The 21,098-nt window shown below is 38.1% G+C and overlaps 1 protein-coding gene across 1 annotated transcript in view; it reads left to right on the plus strand.

Annotated features, from left to right (window-relative positions):
* Positions 1-21,098, plus strand: part of LOC111161076 (WD repeat domain 76) — a 52,975-nt gene that overhangs the window by 12,635 nt on the left and 19,242 nt on the right. The window contains exons 5-9 of the mRNA XM_022524558.1: positions 4,811-4,937; positions 6,378-6,479; positions 6,577-6,620; positions 7,489-7,642; positions 20,449-20,607. Coding sequence (XP_022380266.1) covers positions 4,811-4,937; positions 6,378-6,479; positions 6,577-6,620; positions 7,489-7,642; positions 20,449-20,607 — 586 coding nt within the window. The remainder of the gene's footprint in view (positions 1-4,810; positions 4,938-6,377; positions 6,480-6,576; positions 6,621-7,488; positions 7,643-20,448; positions 20,608-21,098) is intronic.

The raw sequence follows: 21,098 nt of genomic DNA on the forward strand, positions 1-21,098 counted from the left end.
CTTAGATGATTGATTTTTGACCTTCTTTCCTAATCTGTGGACTCACTGTTACAAATTTCCCTGTAAGCACTGCTTTCTCTGCATCCCACATATTTTATTAGGTTGTGTTTTCATTTTCATTTAGGTAAAAATATTTTTTATATCCTTTTGAGATTTAACAGATTGTTTTCTTCCCTTTTTTCTTTACAGATTTTATTTATTTATTATTTTTAAAAAAGATTTTATTTACTTATTTGACAGAGATCACAAGCAGGTAGAGAGGCAGGCAGAGAGAGAGGGGGAAGCAAGCTCCCCACCAAGCAGAGAGCCCAATTCGGGGCTCGATCCCAGGACCCCGAGATCACAACCCGAGCCGAAGGCAGAGGCTTAACCCACTGAGCCACCCAGGTGCCCCAAAGATTTTATTTATTTACCTGAGAGAGCGAGATTAAGTGAGAGAGAGAGAAAGAGAGAGAGAGAAAGAGGGAGCACAAGCAGGGGAGAGGGAGAATCAGACTCCCTGCTGAACAGGGAGCCTGAGGTGTGGCTTGATCCCAGGAGCCTGGGATCATGATCTGGCCCGAAGGTAGATGTTTAACCAACTGAGCCACCCAGTGCCCTTGTATGTGTTATTTCATTGAATTGGATTGTTCAATGGATGACCAGGGACTGAGCCTGTATTTTCCAGGGTGGGGTGAGAAGACAAGTTAATTACCTGGAGTATGTTTTAATAACTTGTTTGAAGGGTTGGAGTGGTAGAGAGGACATGAACCTGAACAGAACTGGGGAGGATTCTATTTCACTTAGTGATGATCCTTAGAATCATCCCATCTCCTTCAGAATGCCTTGGGGTCAGTATAATGAGGCACCTGACTGAAAAAGTGATAGAATTCCTGAAGTTGCAGAGAAGAAAACAGGAACTTGGGATTGTCTTGACCAGGGAAACCTAAGTAAGGATGAAAAGATAAGAAAAAAAATGCAAATGTACACAAAATGCTTTCATATAATCAGTACTGTGGATTAGTTTTTTTTTTTTAAGATTTTATTTATTTATTTGACAGAGAGAGAAAGTGCGAGCACACACAGAGGGAGAAGCAGGCAGAGGGAGAGGGAGAAGCAGGCTCCCTGTCAAGCAGGGGAGCCTGATGAGGGTCTCTATGCGAGGGTCATGACCTGCGCCAAAGGCAGATGCTTAACCAACTGAGCCATCCAGGTGCCTCAATCCATGTATTATTCGTTGTTTAATTTGTATGTATTTTGGGTTTTCCAGGTATCTTTATCTTAACTGACTTCTGGTTTAATTCAGTTGTGTTCTGAGAGCAAACGTTGTAAAATTTTCTTCTTTTTAAAATTTCTATTCGTTTAAATTTGTTAAGGTGTGTTTTATGGTCTAGAATGCAGTCTGCCTTGGTGAATGTTCCATCTGAGCTTGAGAGGAAATGTATTTTGTTTTTGAGATAAAAAAATTTTTAAAAAGATTTTATTTATTTATTCATGAGAGAGAGAGAGGCATCGGCAGAAGCGGGATCCCCATGGAGCAGGGACCATGACCTGAGCAGAAGGCTGATGCTTAGCTCACTGAGCCACCCAGGCACCCTCCCCCATTTTCTTTTTAAGAATTTTTGTATTAAAGATTTGTATTCTGTTTTTGAATGAACTGTTCTATAGATGTTTGTTTTATCTAGTTTATGGATGGTATATGTCAAGTTCATCTGTGCCTTTGCTGATTTGCTGCCTGCTGGATCTCTCCATTTGTAACAGGGGAGTGTTAAAGTCTCCAACTAAGATAGTAGAGGCACCGATTTCTTTTTGGAATTCTGTTAGTTTTTGCCTTACATAGTTTGATTTTCTGTTGTTAGGTGCATTATGTTGTGCTGTCTTGGAGAATTGGATCTTTATCATTATGTAATGCCTTTCTTTATCTCTGATAACTTTCTTTGCTATGAAGTCTGTTCTGTCTGAAATTAATATAGTCACTCCTGCTTTCTTTCCATTTGTCTTAGCAGGGTCTATTTTTATCCATTCATTTATTTTTAATCTGTGTGTGTCTTTATACTTAAAGTAGATTTTTTTTTTAAAGATTTTATTTATTTATTTGACAGACAAAGATCACAAGTAGGTAGACAAGCAGAGAGAGAGAGGAGGAAGCAGGCACCCTGCGGAGCAGACAGCCCGATGTGGGGCTCGATCCCAGGACCCTGGGATCATGACCTGAGCCGAAGGCAGAGGCTTTAACCCACTGAGCCACTCAGGCACCCCTAAAGTAGATTTTTAAAAAATTCTATTTATTTATTTGACAGAGAGAGACACAGTGAGAGAGGGAACACAGGCTGGAGTAGTGGGAAAGGGAGAAGCAGGCTTCCCGCTGAGCAGGGAGCCTATGTGGGGTTTGATCCCAGAACCCTGGGATCATGACCTGAGCGGAAAGCAGACACTTAACAACCGAGCCACCCAGGTGCCTGCCCCCAGAAGCTTGCTCTGTCTCTTTAAATTGTGTTGTTTGCCTTGTAATTTTTTCTTGATAGCTGGACATGATGTACTAGGAAAAAGGAACTGTTGTAAATAGGCCTTTAGTAATGTGTGGAAGGGGAGAGAAAGCTGTTGTACAGTCCTGTGATTAGGTCTCAGTCATTTAGAGAGCCTTTGTTTCTGGGCTGTGAACTTCATGGTGTTTTATTTTCTTTCCTCCCCTGTTAGGTGGGAGAGGAGGGTAAGAATGGGCTGGAGTTGGGAATTTCCTTTCTCTGAGGTTAAACTCTGATAATACCCTAGCAGATTAGGCTCTGGTTAACTAGTTCTCCTGAGGGCAGGCCTTGTTAAGAACAAAGTGCTCTGGTGTATTTCAAAATGGTTCTTTTCCCCCTCCCGCTGTGGGAAGCATGAGGGGATTTTTCTCTGATATTTTTCTCTGATATTTACTGAAGACCTAGTTGAGTTCCTGGATATAAATCTCACAAAATACTAGGGCTGAGTCCCCCTTGAGGGTTTATTTATTTATTTTTTTTAAAAGATTTTATTTATTTATTTGACAGATCACAGTAGACAGAGGCAGGCAGAGAGAGAGAGGGGGAAGCAGGCTCCCCGCTGAGCAGAGAGCCCGATGCGGGACTCGATCCCAGGACCCCGAGATCATGACCCGAGCCGAAGGCAGAGGCCCAACCCACTGAGCCACCCAGGCGCCCTGAGGGTTTATTTTTTTAAAAAGACTTTTTTTAGAGCAGTTTCAGTTACACAGCAAAATTGAGAGGAGGGTACAGAGATTTCCTGTATATTCCTCTGCCCCCACACATGCATAACCTTCCCCATTATCAGCACCACTCAGTGGAGTGTACATTAATTACCAAGGATGAATCTACACTAATGCATCATAATCATCCAAAGTGCATAATTTGCCTTAGAGTTCATTCTTGGTGTTGTGTGTTGTATGAGTTTGTACAAATGTATAATGACATATATCCATCATTATAATATATAGAGTACTTTTACCACCCTAAAAATCCTCTGTGTTCTCTCTGTTCATCAACTTACCACCCTCAACTGTGGCAGTTATCTTTCTTGTCTCCATTGTTTTGCCTTTAATAGGAGGCCATGTATTTGCGATCATACAGTATGTAGCCTTTCCAGATTTACTTCCTTCTCTTTGTAATAGACATTTAAGTTTTCTCTATGTATTTTTATGGCTTAACAGCCTGTTTCTTTTTAGTGCTGAATAATATTCCATTGTTTGGTTGTATTGTACTTTATTTATCTGTTCAGTTGAGGACATCTTGGCTGTTTCCCAGTTTTGACAGTTATGAATAAAGCTATTATATATACCCATGTGCAGGTTTTTGTGTGGACCACTCGAGTTTTTAACTTGTCCATGCTAAGCCTCCAGCATCTGGTCAGTACAGTTAAGGTTTTCCTGCCTTGGCGTTGGTTCCCATTGTGGTTTCTGTTCTTGACTTTCTGTTCCAGTAAGCCGTGACTCCTTATATTTGTCTGTCTCTCCAGTATTGAGGACAGAAAGCAGTTTGCACTGTGTCCTTGCTTCTCTTAAGGATCCTAGAAGAGTTACTGATTTTTTAATCTGTTCACCTTTTTACTTGAAAAGACAGGGTGGTGAATTTCAGGTTCCTTATTTGTGGAACTGGAAACTGGAAGTTCTGAACTTTTTTTTTTTTTTAAGATTTTATTTATTTGGCAGAGAGATCACAAGTAGGCAGAGAGGCAGGCAGAGAGAGAGAGAGAGAGAGAGAGAGAGAGCGAGGAGGAAGTAGGCTCCCTGCTGAGCAGAGAGCCCGATGCGGGGCTCGATCCCAGCACCCTGGGATCACGACCTGAGCCGAAGGCAGAGGCTTTAACCCACTGAGCCACCCAGGCGCCCCTGAACTACTTTTTTAAAATGAAAAAATAGTGCACAAAAGAAGTAGGGTACGTCTATGATTTTTTTTTTTTTTAAAGATTTTATTTATTTGTCAGAGAGAGGGAGAGAGAGCAAGCACAGGCAGACAGAATGGCAGGCAGAGGCAGAGAGAGAAGCAGGCTCCCTGATGAGCAAGGAGCCCGATGTGGGACTCGATCCCAGGACGCTGGGATCATGACCCGAGCCGAAGGCAGCTGCTTAACCAACTGAGCCACCCAGGCGTCCCCGTTTATGATTTTAAAAAGTAAACTATATGGAAGGAAATGCAATGGAACATTTAAATCTCTGTTCCATTTTAAAGACTTTTTTTTTTTTCTTAGATTTTATTTATTTATCAGAGAGAGAGAGGGAGAGAGAGCGAGCAAAGGCAGACAGAATGGCAGTTCACTGTTTTATAACTTGAATTTTTTTCCCTCACTCCTTTAGGAAAAAGCCGAAGAAGAGAGAAAATGGGACTGGATGTAGAAGGTCAATGAGATTATTAAAAGTAGATCCTTCAGGAGTGTCATTACCAGCACCCCCAGCCCAGCCGACAGTAATTGCAGAAGAAAATGTAAGAAAGTGCAAAAACAATATATCACTCAATAAAATACTGAAAAATTTGAAATATTTGAAACTAGATTTTAAAGGTCATTAAATTTCTTTAATAGGTACTTCGTTAAGTACATACTTGACTGATTCTTGTTTAATGAGTAAGATTTCAAAATCATAAAGACTAGCTTGAAATCTGTTTTTTTGCAGGCTTACATGCTATGGAATTATGGGTAAATTACTTAACCTTTCTGAGCCCCAGTTTCCCCATATTTAAAGCGGCAACAGTATAGAAATTTCAAAGAGGATTTGTGGGAGTTAAATGAAACAGTATCTGTAAAGTTCTGTATACTGTGTTAAGGGCTTAGTAAGTAAGCAATAAATGGTAGTATTAATGTTATGAATAATGCATAATATGTGATAATGGTGATGGTCCCTTGCTGTAGTATAACTTTGTACTATCAGTGAATAGAAAGAGTTTTACTTACCAAGTTTATTGTCTAAATAATATTTTAATGATTTTTTTATTCAAGTGCACCCACTGTTTTAAATACTTTTATCTAAGTGCTTAATTATACTTTAGAAGGTAACACTAATTAGATTGGTGCTTTGGGAGCTAATTGCAAATTAAGGTGCTTGGGAAGAGTAGCTTTCCAGTATTTCTGAAGCCTCCACCCATGGTAGATATATTTACATTGAACTCATTAATGCCACACAACTGAAGCAACACTTGTGAAATGATACTTAATACTTACTGCATGTGATGTACTTTTTGTATTTTCTATTCTTTTGCTTTTCATTAAAACATTGCTGGTTATAATACATTGAAATGATTTCACGATGCATGGGTTACAACCTGTGATTTAAAAAAACACTGGCATAAAATAATAACTTTACTCTGAGTAATGCAATTGAACCAATCTGAATCCATTCCTAGCAACTCCTGTTCTTGGCATTGTAACTTTTGACAAGGTAACTTCTCTAAGTTTCATTATTATCTCTTTAAAACGTGGTATCTGGGGCACCTGGGTGGCTCCTTGGGTTAAGCCTCTGCCTTCAGCTTGGGTCGTGATCTCAGGGTCCTGGGATCGAGCCCCACATCGGGCTCTCTGCTCAGCAGGGAGCCTGCTTCCTCCTCTCTCTCTGCCTGCCTCTCGGCCTACTTGTGATCTCTGTCTGTCAAATAAATAAATAAAATTAAATTAAAAAAAAAAAGATCTTTCTAAAATGTGGTATCTCATTCACTGGATTATTGTGAGGATTAAATAGGGTAATATATGTTATTATTTTACAGGATACACCTGGCAATCATTCACTGAACAACTGTTTTTGAATGCTAATGATGTGTCACCTATGTTGGTACTGAAAGTAAAGTACTAAAAAACTTACATTCTAGGGCAGAGCAATAATCAACCCGTTTTATTTCTCATTTTAGTTTTTATTTTCTTATTTTTTATAACAGCCTTTGTTACCTCCTGGGCCTTTAGAAATGACTTCTGAAAATCAAGATGTTGACAGTGAACTATTTAAAAGATTTTTACAGACTTGGGCAGAAGTGAGCAAGGTATCACTTGGGAGGGCTTATAGCTTTTAGAATTATCTGTTAAGGAAATTTCAGTACATATATTAACTTAGTACTTTGGTCTTTTTCATTGTTTCAGACAAGTATTAAGAATACTGAGAAGGAGTTAGTTAACATTAAAAGGTGAGTTAAAAATCCCATGCCTTTGATTTATATTTTCTACAGTCTTTAAATTATAAAGATTATATACCATTACAAGAAGTTTTGAAAATGAGGTGAAATGATTACCTATAATATTTCTATCCTAGCATTTGTTGTTTTTGTATATTTTCTTCCAAGTATTGCCATATGCAATACCGCTATGATACAAGTTTCCTAAATGTTGGGATTTTGTCTCAGTAACCAGATGGTGCCTGGTACATAATATATGTTCACTCATTATTTAATAAATGAGTGAATCCACATACATTTTTAGTTTATTCTAGTGTATATATAAATTTGCATTATGCATTTCATTAATATTATAGTTACAAAACAATATTATGTTACTAGAGTCTTTAAATTTATTGATTAATTGCATACTATTTCATTTACTTAACTTTTTCTGACTTCGTTGGTATTTGGAATCATATTCAGTTTAGTTTTGTGTGGTTAGTTGCGTATTTAGTTATATGTGTACATACATTAAAGTGTATATGTGTGATGGTGGGTTAATTCTTTAGGATAGATTCCAGAAGTGAGATTAATGACTTAAGTATTAATGGACATTTTTCTGGCTTTAGTATACATTACTGAATTGTTTTCTAAAATCTTTTTCTTCTAAAAATCTCATATGAATTTACTCTGCCACTAGCACTGTTAGTGAATGTATGTTTTAACTGCAGCCTGCTACCTTTTGTAAGTGAAAAATAGTATCCCATTCTTTGATTTCCTTGATTATTAGAAGGTTGACTGTTTTCACTAACTGTGTCTCTTTTATTTTTTGAGTCATCTTTTAGTTATTTTGACTACTGATTGGTTTTACTTCTAAAATTTAACTTCTTTTCTTCAGCTATAAAGCCAATTTAAGTGGCATGGTCATTAATGAAGATACTGTTCATAAAGTCACCAGAGGTGCAATATTTTCTGTGGCTCTCCACCCATCAGAAATTAGAACTTTGGTGGCAGCTGGGGCCAAATCTGGGCAAGTTGGACTTTGGGATTTGGTAAGTTAATTTTTTGAAAGTAATAAAGTTTGACTGAAATTGTCTATAGGAGAATGGCCTACAGCCACATGTTTTATAGATGTTACTTGAGATTTATAGTTTTGTACTTTGTGATTCCAGATTTTAGAAATCGAGAAATTTTTGTTGGCTTTCTAGAACTTAAACATTTTTTATTTCAATGTTATTAGTCATCTGAGCATAAATTAATTGCCAGGAAATGGTTATACCTTTAAATGTAAATATGAAAAGATCACACAAAATTCTTAGTTTTCTGATTGTATTTATATTTATTTATTTATAATATTTTTATTTATGTTCATGAGAGAGAGCACGAGAGCAGGCAAGCATAGGCATGGGGGAAGGGCAGAGGGAGAAGCAGACTCCCCGCTGCACAGGGAGCCAGAGGTGGGACTCGATCCCAGGACCCTGGGATCATGACCTGAACTGAAGGCAGACGCTTAACTGACTGATCCACCCAGGCACCCTCTATATTTATTTATTTTTTTTTTTAAGTTTTATTTATTTGACAGGGCCGGGGAGGGGAGAGAGAGAGATACCACAAGTAGGCAGAGAGGCAGGCAGAGAGAGAGGGGAAAGCAGGCTCCCTGCTGAGCAGAGAGCCTGATGTGGGGCTCGATCCCACGACCCTGAGATGATGACCTGAGCCAAAGGCAGAGGCTTAACCCACTGATCCACCCAGGCACCCCATCCCTCTAACTATTTTTAAAGTTTCTGGGGCACCTGGATGGCTCAGTCAATAAGCATCTGCCTTTGGCTCAGGTCATGATCCTGTAGTACTGGGATCGAATCACCACGTCAGGCTCCTTGCTCAGCAGACTCTCTCTCTCCCTCTGTTCTTTCTCTCTCTCTTGCTCACTCTCTCAAATAAATAAATAAAATCTTTTTTAAAAAATCTAAAAATAAATAAAGTTTTCAGACTGGGAAAAGTATCTTCCTAGGGATCTGCTTAGGATAATCCCATTCAGGGGTGCCTGGGTGGCTCAGTGGGTTAAAGCCTCTGCCTTCGGCTCAGGTCATGATCCCAGGGTTCTGGGATCGAGCCCCGCATCGGGCTCTCTTGCTCAGAGGGAGCCTGCTTCCTCCTCTCTCTCTCTGCCTGCTTCTCTGCCTACTTATAATCTCTGTCTGTCAAATAAATAAATAAATAAATCTTTAAAAAAAAAGATAATCCCATTCATTTTTTATGAGTTACAAACAGATGCTGAATTCCATTCATTGTCCCTATAATTCTCCATGGATTGATTTTGGTGGTTACAAAATTGAGAAAAGCCAAGTTAATGTTCTTGAATTTCTTATTGGCAAAGTAGGACAAAGACCTGAAGAATATTGTAAGGACAATTAATGGAGATGAATATACTATGGTAACTTGAAGCTGGTTAGGGTTAATAAACAGATTTTGTGAGAAGAAGAAAGAAATAAATACCAAATTCTCTCTTGTTTTTGGAGCATAGGTTCTTCCTTAGTTTGATAAAGTGAGTGAGGTTGGGAGGTCAAAGTATTTGGTAAATAAAACAGAGAAGTGGGAAGAGGACTAAAAATAGTATAAGGTAGTACAAGCTAAGAGACGAGTTTCATGGGTCGGAGTTTGACCAGCCTTCTTGCAGGTTAGTTAAAAAGAATGGGAGTAGAGAAAAGGCCACTGGTTTTGAAATTGGGGTACCATTAGTTGAGAGAATAACTTCAACAGTGAGATAAGGAAGGAACACAGACTTTGATAGAATAAAAAAGAATAGGGTAGTGGAAGAAATGAAAGCAATGGATAAAAATCAGTGGTTGAAGAACTCTGAAAAGGAAAAATAGAAAATTAGCATAGTCAAGGGAAAATCTTTTCAGGGTAGATTGATTTGTACAGAGTTGAAGACATGTGTAAAAGTCCCTTTGTCATGTCTTTCCTGGTGGCTCCAAAATCTGTATTACTAAATCTCTGTAGTCCGGTATCTCTCTCAACTTTCTAATTGTCCCGGACACTTGGCTATCATGTTAACAGCTTGAGTAAGTCTTAAATGCAAAACTTCTGCTGTCCTGTGCTCATCCCCCAGTTCCTCTAGTTTAAAAAAAAAAATTAACTTGGAATCAGTTGGTTAAGTGGCTGCCTTTGGCTCAGGTCATGATCTCAGGGTCCTGGGATCCAGCCCCGAGTCAGGCTCCCTGCTGGTTGGGGAGCCTGCTTCTCCCTCTCCCTCTGCCTGCTGCTCTGCCTACTTGTGTCAAATAAATAAATCTTTGAAAAAAATTTACTTGATTAACACATAATTACCTATTATAAAATTCACATTTTGAATATACAACTCAATGATTTTTAGTACGTTTATTACTGAGTTGTGTAACTATTCATACTCTAGTTTCAAAACATTTTCATCATTCCTAAATGTTCCTCGGCTATTTAGATTTAATCCCCCAATTAATTACTCTCGTTCCCAGGCAGCTCTCCATATATTTGCCATTTTTGGACATGTCATATAAATAGAATCATACAGTATGTGGTCTTTTATGTTAACTTTTTTCTCGTAATGTTTTCAAGGTTCATTTATGTTTTAGTATATATGAATATTTCATTCTTTTTAAATTGTTGAATAGTATTCCATTGTATACCACATTTTGTTGATCCATTTTATCACTTAATAGATATTTAGATTGTTTCTACTTTTTGGCCATTCTGAATAATGCTACTAAAAACATCAGTGTACACATTTTTGTTTGGATATGTGTTATTTCTCTTGGGAAGATACCTAGGGGTAGAATTGCTGGGTCTTAATGGTAATTTGTTAACATTTTGAGGAACTGCCAAACTGCATTCTAAAATGATTGCTTCATTTACTGTTCCCACCAGCAACATATGAGGGTTCTAATTTCTCCACATGCTCACCAGTATATATTATTGTCTGTCTTTTAGAGTATAGCCTTTCTGGTGGGTGTGAAATGGTATCTCATTGTGGTTTTGATTTGTATTTCCCTAATGACTAACAATGTTCAGCGTCTTTTCATGCCGTTTGAATATCTTTGGTAAAATAGCTATTCAAATCTTTAATCAATTTTTAATTAGGTTGTTTGTCTTCTTATTGAATCAGAAGAGTTTGTAAATTCTAGATACAGATTCTTTCTTAGATATGTTTTGGAAATACTTCTTCTAGTCTTTGAATTTTCTTTATTTTCTTAATGCTATCTTTTTTTCCCTTAATGCTGTCTTTTGAAGTGCTGAAGTTCTGAATTTTGATGACATCCAGTTTATCAAAATTTTTTAATGGATTGTGCTTTTGGTGTTATATTTTAAAAATCTTTGTCTAGTCCCAAGCTTTTTTTTTTTTTTAAAGATTTTATTTTTATTTATTAGAGAGAGCACAAGTAGGGGAGCAGCAGAGGGAGGGGGAGAAGCAGGCTCTCTGCTGAGCATGGACCCCAGTGAGGGGCTCCATCCTAGAACGTTGAGATCATGACCTGAGCCAAAGGCAGTTGCTTAACCAACTGAGCCACCCAGGTGCCCCTGGCCCCAAGCTTTTAAGAGCTTTTTCTGTCTTTTTTTTTGTCCTGAAAATTTTATAGTTTTCCTTTTACATTTAGTTTGCTGATTCATCTTGAGTAATTTTTAAATATGGTGTGAGACAAGAGCCCAAATTTATTTTTTTGTATATGAATATCCAGTTGTCATTTCAAAAAAAGATTTATTTATTTATTTATTTATTTGTCAGAGAGAGAGCGCACAAGCAGGGCGAACAGCAGGCAGAGGGAGAAGCCGGCTCCCTCCTGAGCAAGGAGCCCAATACAGGACTCAATCCCAGGACCCTGGGATCATGACCTGAGCCAAAGAGAGACACTTAAGCAACTGAGCCACCCAGGCATCCCCCAGTTGTCATTTGTTGAGAAGATTATCATTTCCCCTATTGAACTGCCTTGACACTCCCTCAGTTTTTCCTCTTAACTTTCTGTCAGGTTCCTAGTGTCACCTAGAATCAAAAGTTGTTATCCTTTATTAAGTCACCCATTTCCCCATTCATTCCTTTGTTCATTCCACATTTATTATTTTGTGTTTAGTAATATTCTCATGATTTCCCAGCTATTAAACATTTGTGAGCAAAGACTGTCTCTGCCCTCTTAGCGTTTATAATTTAGTGGCCAAAACAGCATTAATGAAATAATGGCCAAATATGTAATTACATATTTGATAAGTGGAGTGAATTATATACTGTGATTAATGGCCTGACGGAAAAGTACTGTAAATGAAAACATATGACAGGGGGCTGGCCTAATTTAGAGGATTAGGGCAAGCTTCCTTGAGGAACTGAGATGAGATTTGAAAGCTAAGGTGTAGACCAAGTAAAGAAAGGGGAAAGGGTATTTCAGGCCAGGGGAAGAGCATGTCAGGGACCTTGCTAGGCAGGGGAAAGCCTACCTGATACATTTAAGGACCTGAAAGAATGTTTGTGTGGCTAGAGTATAGACAGCAAAGGAATGAACAAGAGGGATTATGTTGGGCCAAGGCCCCATCTCCTCTTTTAGAATTATCATACTTTTTTTTTTTTTTAAGATTTTTTGTTTATTTGACAGAGAGAGAAACAGTGAGAGAGGGAACACAAGCAGGGGGAAGTGGGAGAAGGAGAAGCAGACCTCCTGCCGAGCAGGGAGCCCAATGTGGGGCTCAGTCCCAGGACCCTGGGATCATGACCTGCTCAAAACAAACTGGTCTTGGATTCAATTAGATTTAAAGTAGTAAGAAGTACTCTTTTTTTCCCCTAAGATTTTATTTTTAAGTAATCTTCATATCTAATGTAGTACTTGAATTCACAGCCCTAAGACCACGAGTTGCATGCTCCACTGACTGAACCAGGTGCCTCTAGAAGCTCTGTTAACCTGGTATATTATTATTATTATTGTTATTTTTAAAGATTTTATTTATTTATTTGACAGAGATCACAAGTAGAGAGACAGGCAGAGAGAGGTGGGGAAGCAGGCCCTCTGCTTAGCAGAGAGCCTGATGCGGGGCTGTATCCCAGAACCCTGGGATCATGACCTGAGCCGAAGGCAGAGGCTTTAACCCACTTAGCCACCCAGCCACCCAGCTGAAGGCAGAGGCTTTAACCCACTGAGCCACACAGAATCAGGTATATTCTAATTAAAATGGACAATTGGAATTTCCATAGAATGAGCAAAAAGCAGTCAAATCAGTAAATAAAACAAAACAAAACACCAAAAAACTCTTAGAGCACTGATGCAGTGTACTTCTTTAGCTCAGCTGGAGGGTGGGGGTGGGGCACAGCATGGTTTAGCTTCTACCTTGTCCTACAACTGAATTCCGTATTGGTGAATTGACCGAATCCTGAGGATTTTCACCTGTGTCTCAAAACTGAAGAGAGGTACATTGAGTAGATTTTTTAGATTTTTCCTCTTTCGAGTGAGGAATAGGGAAATGGCTGCTGAGGGGGAAAACAGGGGAAGTGGGAAAAGTGAACAGTAGGACTAATTCTCTATAGGGAAATTTTCTTGGTCTTTGGGAGTGGTTAAGCCACCTCCTTCCCCACAAACCAGCCAAGTAGGTGGTATAAATCCTGATACAAAATAAAGAATAGAATCTCGTAGTGTAGGAACTCCAACAAATACTGCTTGCTATTTCAGTTGAAACCCACCTATCTACTTCCCTCCTCCTGCTCCTTGGCTACAGAAAAGCTTACCTTTTTCTGAGGAAAAAAATGAACTGATGTCAGATACTGGGAGGAAGAGTCAACATATATCAGAGCATCTAACATGGACAGAGCAATTCAAGCATAATGGAAATTAAAAGGAACAATTTGGCAACTAGGCAAACACTGTTGTAAGAATAACAGAAGGTCCTTAAATGTATCAGGTAGGCTTTCCCCTGCCTAGTAAGGTCCTTGGCATGCTCTTCCCCTGGCCTGAAGAACCTGGCATGCAAAGACAGGCCTAGAAGAGAAACATAACCCAAGGAGGGACGCCTGGGTGGCTCAGTTGGTTGGGCAGCTGCCTTCGGCTCAGGTCATGATCCCGGCGTCCTGGGATCGAGTCCCGCATCGGGCTCCTTGCTCTGCAGGGAGCCTGCTTCTCCCTCTGCCTCTGCCTGCCATTCTGTCTGCCTGTGCTCGCTCTCTCTCCCTCCCTCTCTCTCTCTGACAAATAAATAAGTAAAATCTTAAAAAAAAAAAAAAAAAAAAAAAGAAACATAACCCAAGGAAAGAAAGGAAATTATTTTCAGTTCCGGACTGTAGAACTCTAATGTTCAGTATAGTAGCTACTGGTTCTAAGAGACTGTTGACATTCATGGGGCACCTAGGTGGCTCAGTCAGTCATGATCTTGGGGTCCTGGGGTCGAGCCCTGCATCAGGCTTCCTGCGCAGTGGGGTGTCTGCTTGTCTCTCTCCCTCTGCCCCTCCCCCACCTGCTCATGTGCCCCCCAATCTCTCAAATAAATAAATAAATAAAAATTTTTGGGAAAAAAAAAGACATTTAAATTAAAGAAAATTTAGTTGTTCAGTTGCACAAGGCACTTTTTAAGTGCATATAGCCACATAAAGCTAGTGGATAGTGCACACATACAACATTTTTCTTATCTCAGAAAGTTCTTTTGGACAGTGTTGCTGTGGAGCAAGTTAATAACAACATTATTTGGTAAAATAATACTCAAAGATAAGGTGATAAAACAAGATGAGATGGAAAAGGAGATTGCAGAACTAACGAAACAAATTGAAGATTAGTAAAACTAATAAACAAAAGCAAGGAACAGAATAGATATTGCTGAAAACTAAATTATAGACATTAAAGACTTGAGGTAATCTCAAACACAGACAACCCAGTAAGTTAAGGGAAGACAGTCAAAGATAACCCAACAGTGGAACAGAAAATATATTCAAAGAGAATTCTTCTGAAAAGACCGAATGGAATGGCAGATTGAATATGTATACCATGGTCTAGGAAATCTTGGAACTTAGAGGATAAAGAATTCTTTAGGCAGAGAAAATAAATTGTATTCAAGGGAAGGAATCAGGCTTTTCTGTTTTCTACAACAGTATTTCATGTAATATCTGTGAAGTTCCGAGGGAAGTAAGTGTGGCCCAGAATATTTAGTCCAAGATACATCTCTAATTAAAGGCAGTTGGTAGGTATTCTCAAATGTGAAAAAACTCAAGAAATTCAAGACATGTGAGCTCATGTGGAAAAAAAACTGCTTGAGAGCAAATCTCAGCCAGTTAAGAGTAAATCAGAATTAAGAATTATGGAATGAAGAAGCATGACAAAAGAATTGGTGATGGGCATTGAATCCCTTCCAATGCAGGACTCATGTAAAATAGCTACATGAACAATGTTTATGGAGCTGGATGGGAATGTTATCAACCTGGACAAAATACAAATAATAATTAACAAAATATAGAGATGGAGATAGGGTAGGTTGGTAAAAATAAAAAAAATAATGCTGTCATTCAATAGGAAATGTCTAAAATTGAGACATAGTTAAAAAATAAGGATAATGACTACAACTCATTTTGTTTTATACTTTTTCCTTTTTAGGGGATATTGCTTGATAAAGTTACAAATACTGTTGACCTGTAACATGGTTTAAACTTGGTGGGCCTACTTATACATGGATTTTTTTTTCAGTAAATATATAGGAAAATTTTTTGGAGATTTGTAACAATTTGAAAAAACTTGTAGATGAACCATGTAGTTTAGAAATACTGAAAAAATAAAGAAAAAGTTAGGTGGGTCATGAATGCATAAAATACATGTAGATACTATTTTTTCATTTACTACCATAAAATATATGCAAACCTATTTTATAAAAAGTAAACATTTTTCAAATCTTCAACAAACACAGATCCTATGTGGCACCATCATAGTTAAGAGAAATGTAATAAATATAAAGATACAGTATTAAATCATAACTGCATAAAACTAATAGTTATAGTACTATAAAAATCTCTTAGCTCTTCTTTTGTTACCATGGTGAGCTTAATTATGGCAAGTATCTCCTTGAAACACCAATCATCTCTGTGTGAATGGTTTATCTCCAATAAACTGTGTATCGCATATTTTCAGGGTTCTTGCATATTTTTCATTGTGCTCAGTGCAATACTGTACACCTTGAATAACACCATAGAACTCATATGGTGCCACTAGTGATGCCAGAAAGTGCTTCCAAGAAACAGAAAATTCAGGACAGTACAGAAAAGAGTTGGAATTGCTTGATAAATACTATAAATTGAGGTCTGTAGTAGCAGTTGCCTGGCATTTCAGGATAAATGAATCTAGCAGAAGGACTATTGTAAAAAAAAAAAAAAAATTGTAAAACCGTTGCTACAGCTTCTCTAGCAGGTGTGGAAAGCCTTGTGCTTTTTGCAAAATACCTTTTTATTTCATATTGACGATGTGGCTTTTATGTGGGTATAGGATTGCTCCAAGGAAGACATACCTGTAGACTAATACGATTTGAGAAAAATTAAAGTCATCATATGACAAAACAAATGAAAGGTGAAAGATCTAAAGCTGGGGAATTTAATGCCGGCAAAGGATGGTTTGATAATTTTTAGAAGTTTGGTTTAAAAATATGTCAGGATAACAGGAGAAGCAGCTTCTGCTGACCCAAGAGTGCAGACAAGTTCTCAGACACCATTAAGAAAATTACTAACAAAGGATATCTGCCTGAGCAGGTTTCTAATTCAGAGGAAAGTACATTGGGTAAAAAAAATGCCACAAAGGACATTTATTAGTAAGGAAGAGAGGTGAGCACCAGGTTTGAAGGCAGGAAGGAATAGGTTAACTCTTCTGCATAAATACAGTTGGGTTCATGGTCAGGACTGCCCTCATCTGTAAAGCTGCTAATCCCTGACCTCCAAGGGAAAAGATAAACACCAGCTGCCCGTCTTTTGGCTGTACAACAGGAAGTCCTGGAAACGAGCAGTTTTCTGGATTGGATTCATCAGTGCTTTTTCTCTGACATCAGGAAGTACTTTGTCAATAAGGGACTGCCTTTTAAATTTCTTCTGATACTGGACAATGTCCCTGGCTACCCAGAACTCCATGAGTTCAACACCAAAGGCATGAAAGTGTTGCTCCCAAATATGGTGTCTCTAATTCAGCCTCTAGATCAGGGGGTCATTAAGGACGTTTAAGGCTCATAACACATGGTGCTCTATAGAAAAGGTTATCAAGGCCATGGAAGAGATGCCCTGTAGAGAAAACATGAAAGTCTGGAAAGATAACACCATTGAAGATACCATTGTTGTTATAGAAAAAGCCATGAAAGCAATCAAGCCTGAACAGAATAAATTCCTGCTAGAGAAAACTGTGTCCGGATGTTGTACATGACTTCACAGGATTTATAACAGAGACAAGGAAATCATGAAAGAGATTGTGGTTATGGCAAAAATGGTGGGGGTGAAGGGTTTCAGGATATGGATCTTGGAGGAATTCAAGGACCAAGAGATTCTCCACCAGAGGAATTTAGAGAAGAGTTCTTGGTGGAGATGGTACTTCTGAACCAGTGCCAGATGCTGAAGCAGTGTTAGAAAACAAATTGACACTCTTAATCTCAGGAAACAAACTGAGGGCTGCTGAAGCGGGTTGGGGAGGGATAGGGTGGCTGGGTGGTGGACATTGGGGAGGGTATGTGGTATGATGAGTGCTGTGAATTGTATAAGACCGATGATTCACAGATGTGTACCCCTGAAACAAATAATACATTCTATGTTTAAAAAAATTGACAATCTGGCATAAGCATTTTGAGTATTCAAGATAGCTACTTCTTTTATGACGTGGGCCCTTCTATGGTATGGACACTGTAACTAAAGCAAATGGTGGAAGAAGAATAGGTACTATATATATAGAAACATTTTTAGAGAAATGAAAAAAAGACAAATTATGATGTACTTCATAAAGTTACACTCCGTGTGCCTACCTCTCCTGCATCTTCAGCTACCTTCCCACCTCTTCTATTGCTGTCACCCCTGAGACAGCAACACTCAGCTCCTCCTCATCCTCAGCCTACTCAGCGTAAAGACAGCAAGGATGAAGACCTTTATGACGTCGATCCATTGCATTTAGTAAATAGTCATCCTGCTGTACAGTTAACAAATTTATCTGTTGTATATGTGTCTGTCTTCATGTGAAAATCTAGTAACTGTACAGCAAGAAGTATATGAGACATATTTGTGTCATTATCATCCTCCTTGCCTAAGTCATTATGTAGAGCATCATGTGCAAAACTTGTATGAAAGTGGATAGTCTATCCTTACATAGGCATAGGTGAGTAGTATTTAATACAAAATTAATAATGTGTTAGCTTTCTTACTGTTTTATAATTTTGCTTTCAAAGAATGATATTACCATACAGTATACCTTTCTTTCTTGTAATTGAAGATACTCTCTATCAGCCTATCGACATAGGTAAGTGGTTTGTTTTTTTAAAGTGTTTCCAGTACTGCATTGTGACATGACTGTAATACCGTACACCATCAAAATTTTACAAGGATTCATTCATTTGTGTATAGGCTATGCTACTGTGAAGCTACTGTATTGATTACACTAGGCTATCATAAAGCAGTCGGATTGCCACTTTATTATCAATGCAGTAAATATGGATTTCACATTATGTTTGCTTTTTTTTTTTTAAGATTTTATTTATTTGACAGAGACAGCGAGAGAAGGAACAGAAAGAAGCAGGGGGAGTGGGAGAGGGAGAGAAGCAGCCTTCCTATTGAGGAGGAGCACCATGTGGGGCTCGATCCCAGGACTCTGGGATCATGACCTGAGCTGAAGGCAGACGCTTAATGGCTAAGCAACCCAGACACCCCTATGTTTTCATTTTTGATGTTTGTTAGTAATACGTATACCATCTGAAGTGTTTTGTATCCTATAAGACAGTATTTTTTTTTTAAGATTTTATTTACATATTAGAGAGAGAGAGAATGAGAGGGGAGGGGTCAGAGGGAGAAGCAGACTCCCCGCTGAGCAGGGAGCCTGATGTGGAACTCGATCTGGGGACTCCAGGATCATAACCTGAGCTGAAGGCAGTTGCTTAACCAACTGAGCCACCCAGGCGCCCCTAAGACAGTATTGAGAAGTACTGACAGATGATTCATCTTGTAAACAGATGACATAAACTTACGGTGTTGAAAAACAATGCAGTCCTGTAAATGTATTTTCTTTTCCTTACGATTTTAATATTCTTTTTTCTGGCTTTCTCTGTTGCAGAAGTACAGTATATAATATGCATAACGTACAAAACGTGTTAATTGACTGCATATGTTATTATTAAGGATGTCGGTCAACAGTAGGGTATGAGCAGTTAAGTTTTTGCGTAGTCAAAATTATACGTGGTTCAACTGCATGGTGAGCTGGTGCGCCTAATCCCCGTGTTGTACAAGGGTCAGCTATACTCAAACTTCAGAAATTCAGCCTGATTTTCTTTTATTATTTTGAAGTGTAGTTATATTTGGTCCTATTAAAAATGGCATGTATAGCATGTTCTTATTTTTTTCTTAATTTGTTTGTCATTCTATCTGTGTAAGTACATACAAAGATATTTATATTAATAACAGTATTTTGGTGATAATTTTAGTTAATTTTGGATTTGGAGTGATTTTTAATATCTTTCTACATTTCTGTATTTAAGTTTTTTTATAACAATGGAGCTTCTTTTGTTTTTCTAAAAAATGCTATGCACAGTTATGCGAAGATACTAACAATGGTTAACTCTGGGTAGGAGGAGTGAATATGATTATAATTTTTTCCCTTCCTTTCCTTTAAAAAAATTGTTTAAATTTAAAATGAAAGATGCTCAAGTATTTCAGCTCAAGTGTTTCAGAGCAGATTAAGCCAGATTTGGAAACGATAGTTTTCATTCATAATATGACATATGCCATAAGAATATAGCTTAGGGGCGCCTGGGTGGCTCAGTGGGTTAAAGCCTCTGCCTTCGGCGCAGGTCATGATCCCAGGGTCCTGGGATCGAGCCCTGCATCGGGCTCTCTGCTCAGCGGAGAGCCTGCTTCCTCCTCTCTCTCTGCCTGCCTCTCTGCCTACTTGTATTCTCTGTCAAATAAATAAATAAAATCTTAAAAAAAAAAAAAAAAAAAAAAGAATATAGCTTATCCAGATCTGAGAAGTGATGATTTAGGAATTGGTAATCCAGTTGTGGAAAGGATAATCCCTAGAAGTAGTAAGAATATTAATGTGGAATTGAAATATATACATTTTCAATTGCAATGGTGTATTTAGGGGATAGAACATGGGGCTTGAACTCGTGACCCTGACATGAAAATGGAGCTAAAATCAAGCATCAGAAGCCCCAGAGATAAAATATTTTTAAAATTATTACTTTGTGTCAGGACCAAATAACTTATGAAAATTGTGTTAGAATGATTTATAGAAGCATGCTGAGGAAGCAAAGTAGTAATAGTATTGATTTTTTTTTTAGTATTTTTAGTATTAGGGAATTATGCTGTATGTGAAATAAAGAGTAGATTTTTCATTTCCTGATGATTTCATGAACTAAAGTCATAGTAAACTAATTTTTTTCCTTCTGCATTATGAAAAAACTAGTTTTCTAGTTTCAAAAAGCTGGAAACTGTTAAATGTGACAGTATTGTTGGATTGAAAATTAGAAAAAAGTAATTTAGTGATGATAGAAAGTTTTTAGTTCTGACTTTCTGAATGAGAGGGTGGGTATAATTACAGACTAAGGAAAGACTGTATGTAATACAAATATAAACAGTTTAATGACAGAAAGTGTTACTACTTTTCACTAGTTTTTGTCTCTCTCCCTGCCCCCAACTCTCTTACAGACTCACCAATCTAAAGAAGATGGAGTTTATGTTTTCCAGCCCCACACTCAGCCAGTTAGCTGTCTTTACTTCTCACCCGCCAATCCGGCTCACATACTGTCACTGAGCTATGACGGCACATTACGCTGTGGGGATTTTTCAAGGGCTATTTTTGAAGAGGTAAATGTTAATGTATTTACATACTGACTTGAGGTGATATTCTGGATTCTTTATGAAATGCCACATGAATGATTATCATACCAATCAGAATGGGTGAAGTGGTATAGAATAGGAACTTTAGAATTACACTACTTAAGTTTGAATCGCACCATCTGTTACTACTTGTGTGACCTTGGAAGTTATTTAACCTCTTTTTGCATCAATTTCCTTAGTTGTGAAATGGTATAGTAATAGTACCTACCTCATAGGGTTGTCATGAGGATTGAATGACTTTAGGCAGATAAAGTGGTCAGAATGCAGCCAGACACATAAGTGTTTGCTCTTATTTTTAAATTTGTGTAAAAAGTTTTTATTTTGTATTACTCTTTTTTATTGAAGTATAGTTGACACACAATGTTTCATTAGTTTCAGGTGTACTACATAGTAATTCAACTCTGTACATTATGCTGTGCTCACCGCCAAGTGTAGCTACCATCTGTCACCATGCAGTT

Source organism: Enhydra lutris, unplaced genomic scaffold (genome assembly GCF_002288905.1).
Source record: "Enhydra lutris kenyoni isolate GAN:26980312 unplaced genomic scaffold, ASM228890v2 scaffoldscaffold4, whole genome shotgun sequence".
In the NCBI taxonomy this organism is placed as follows: Eukaryota; Metazoa; Chordata; class Mammalia; order Carnivora; family Mustelidae; genus Enhydra; species Enhydra lutris.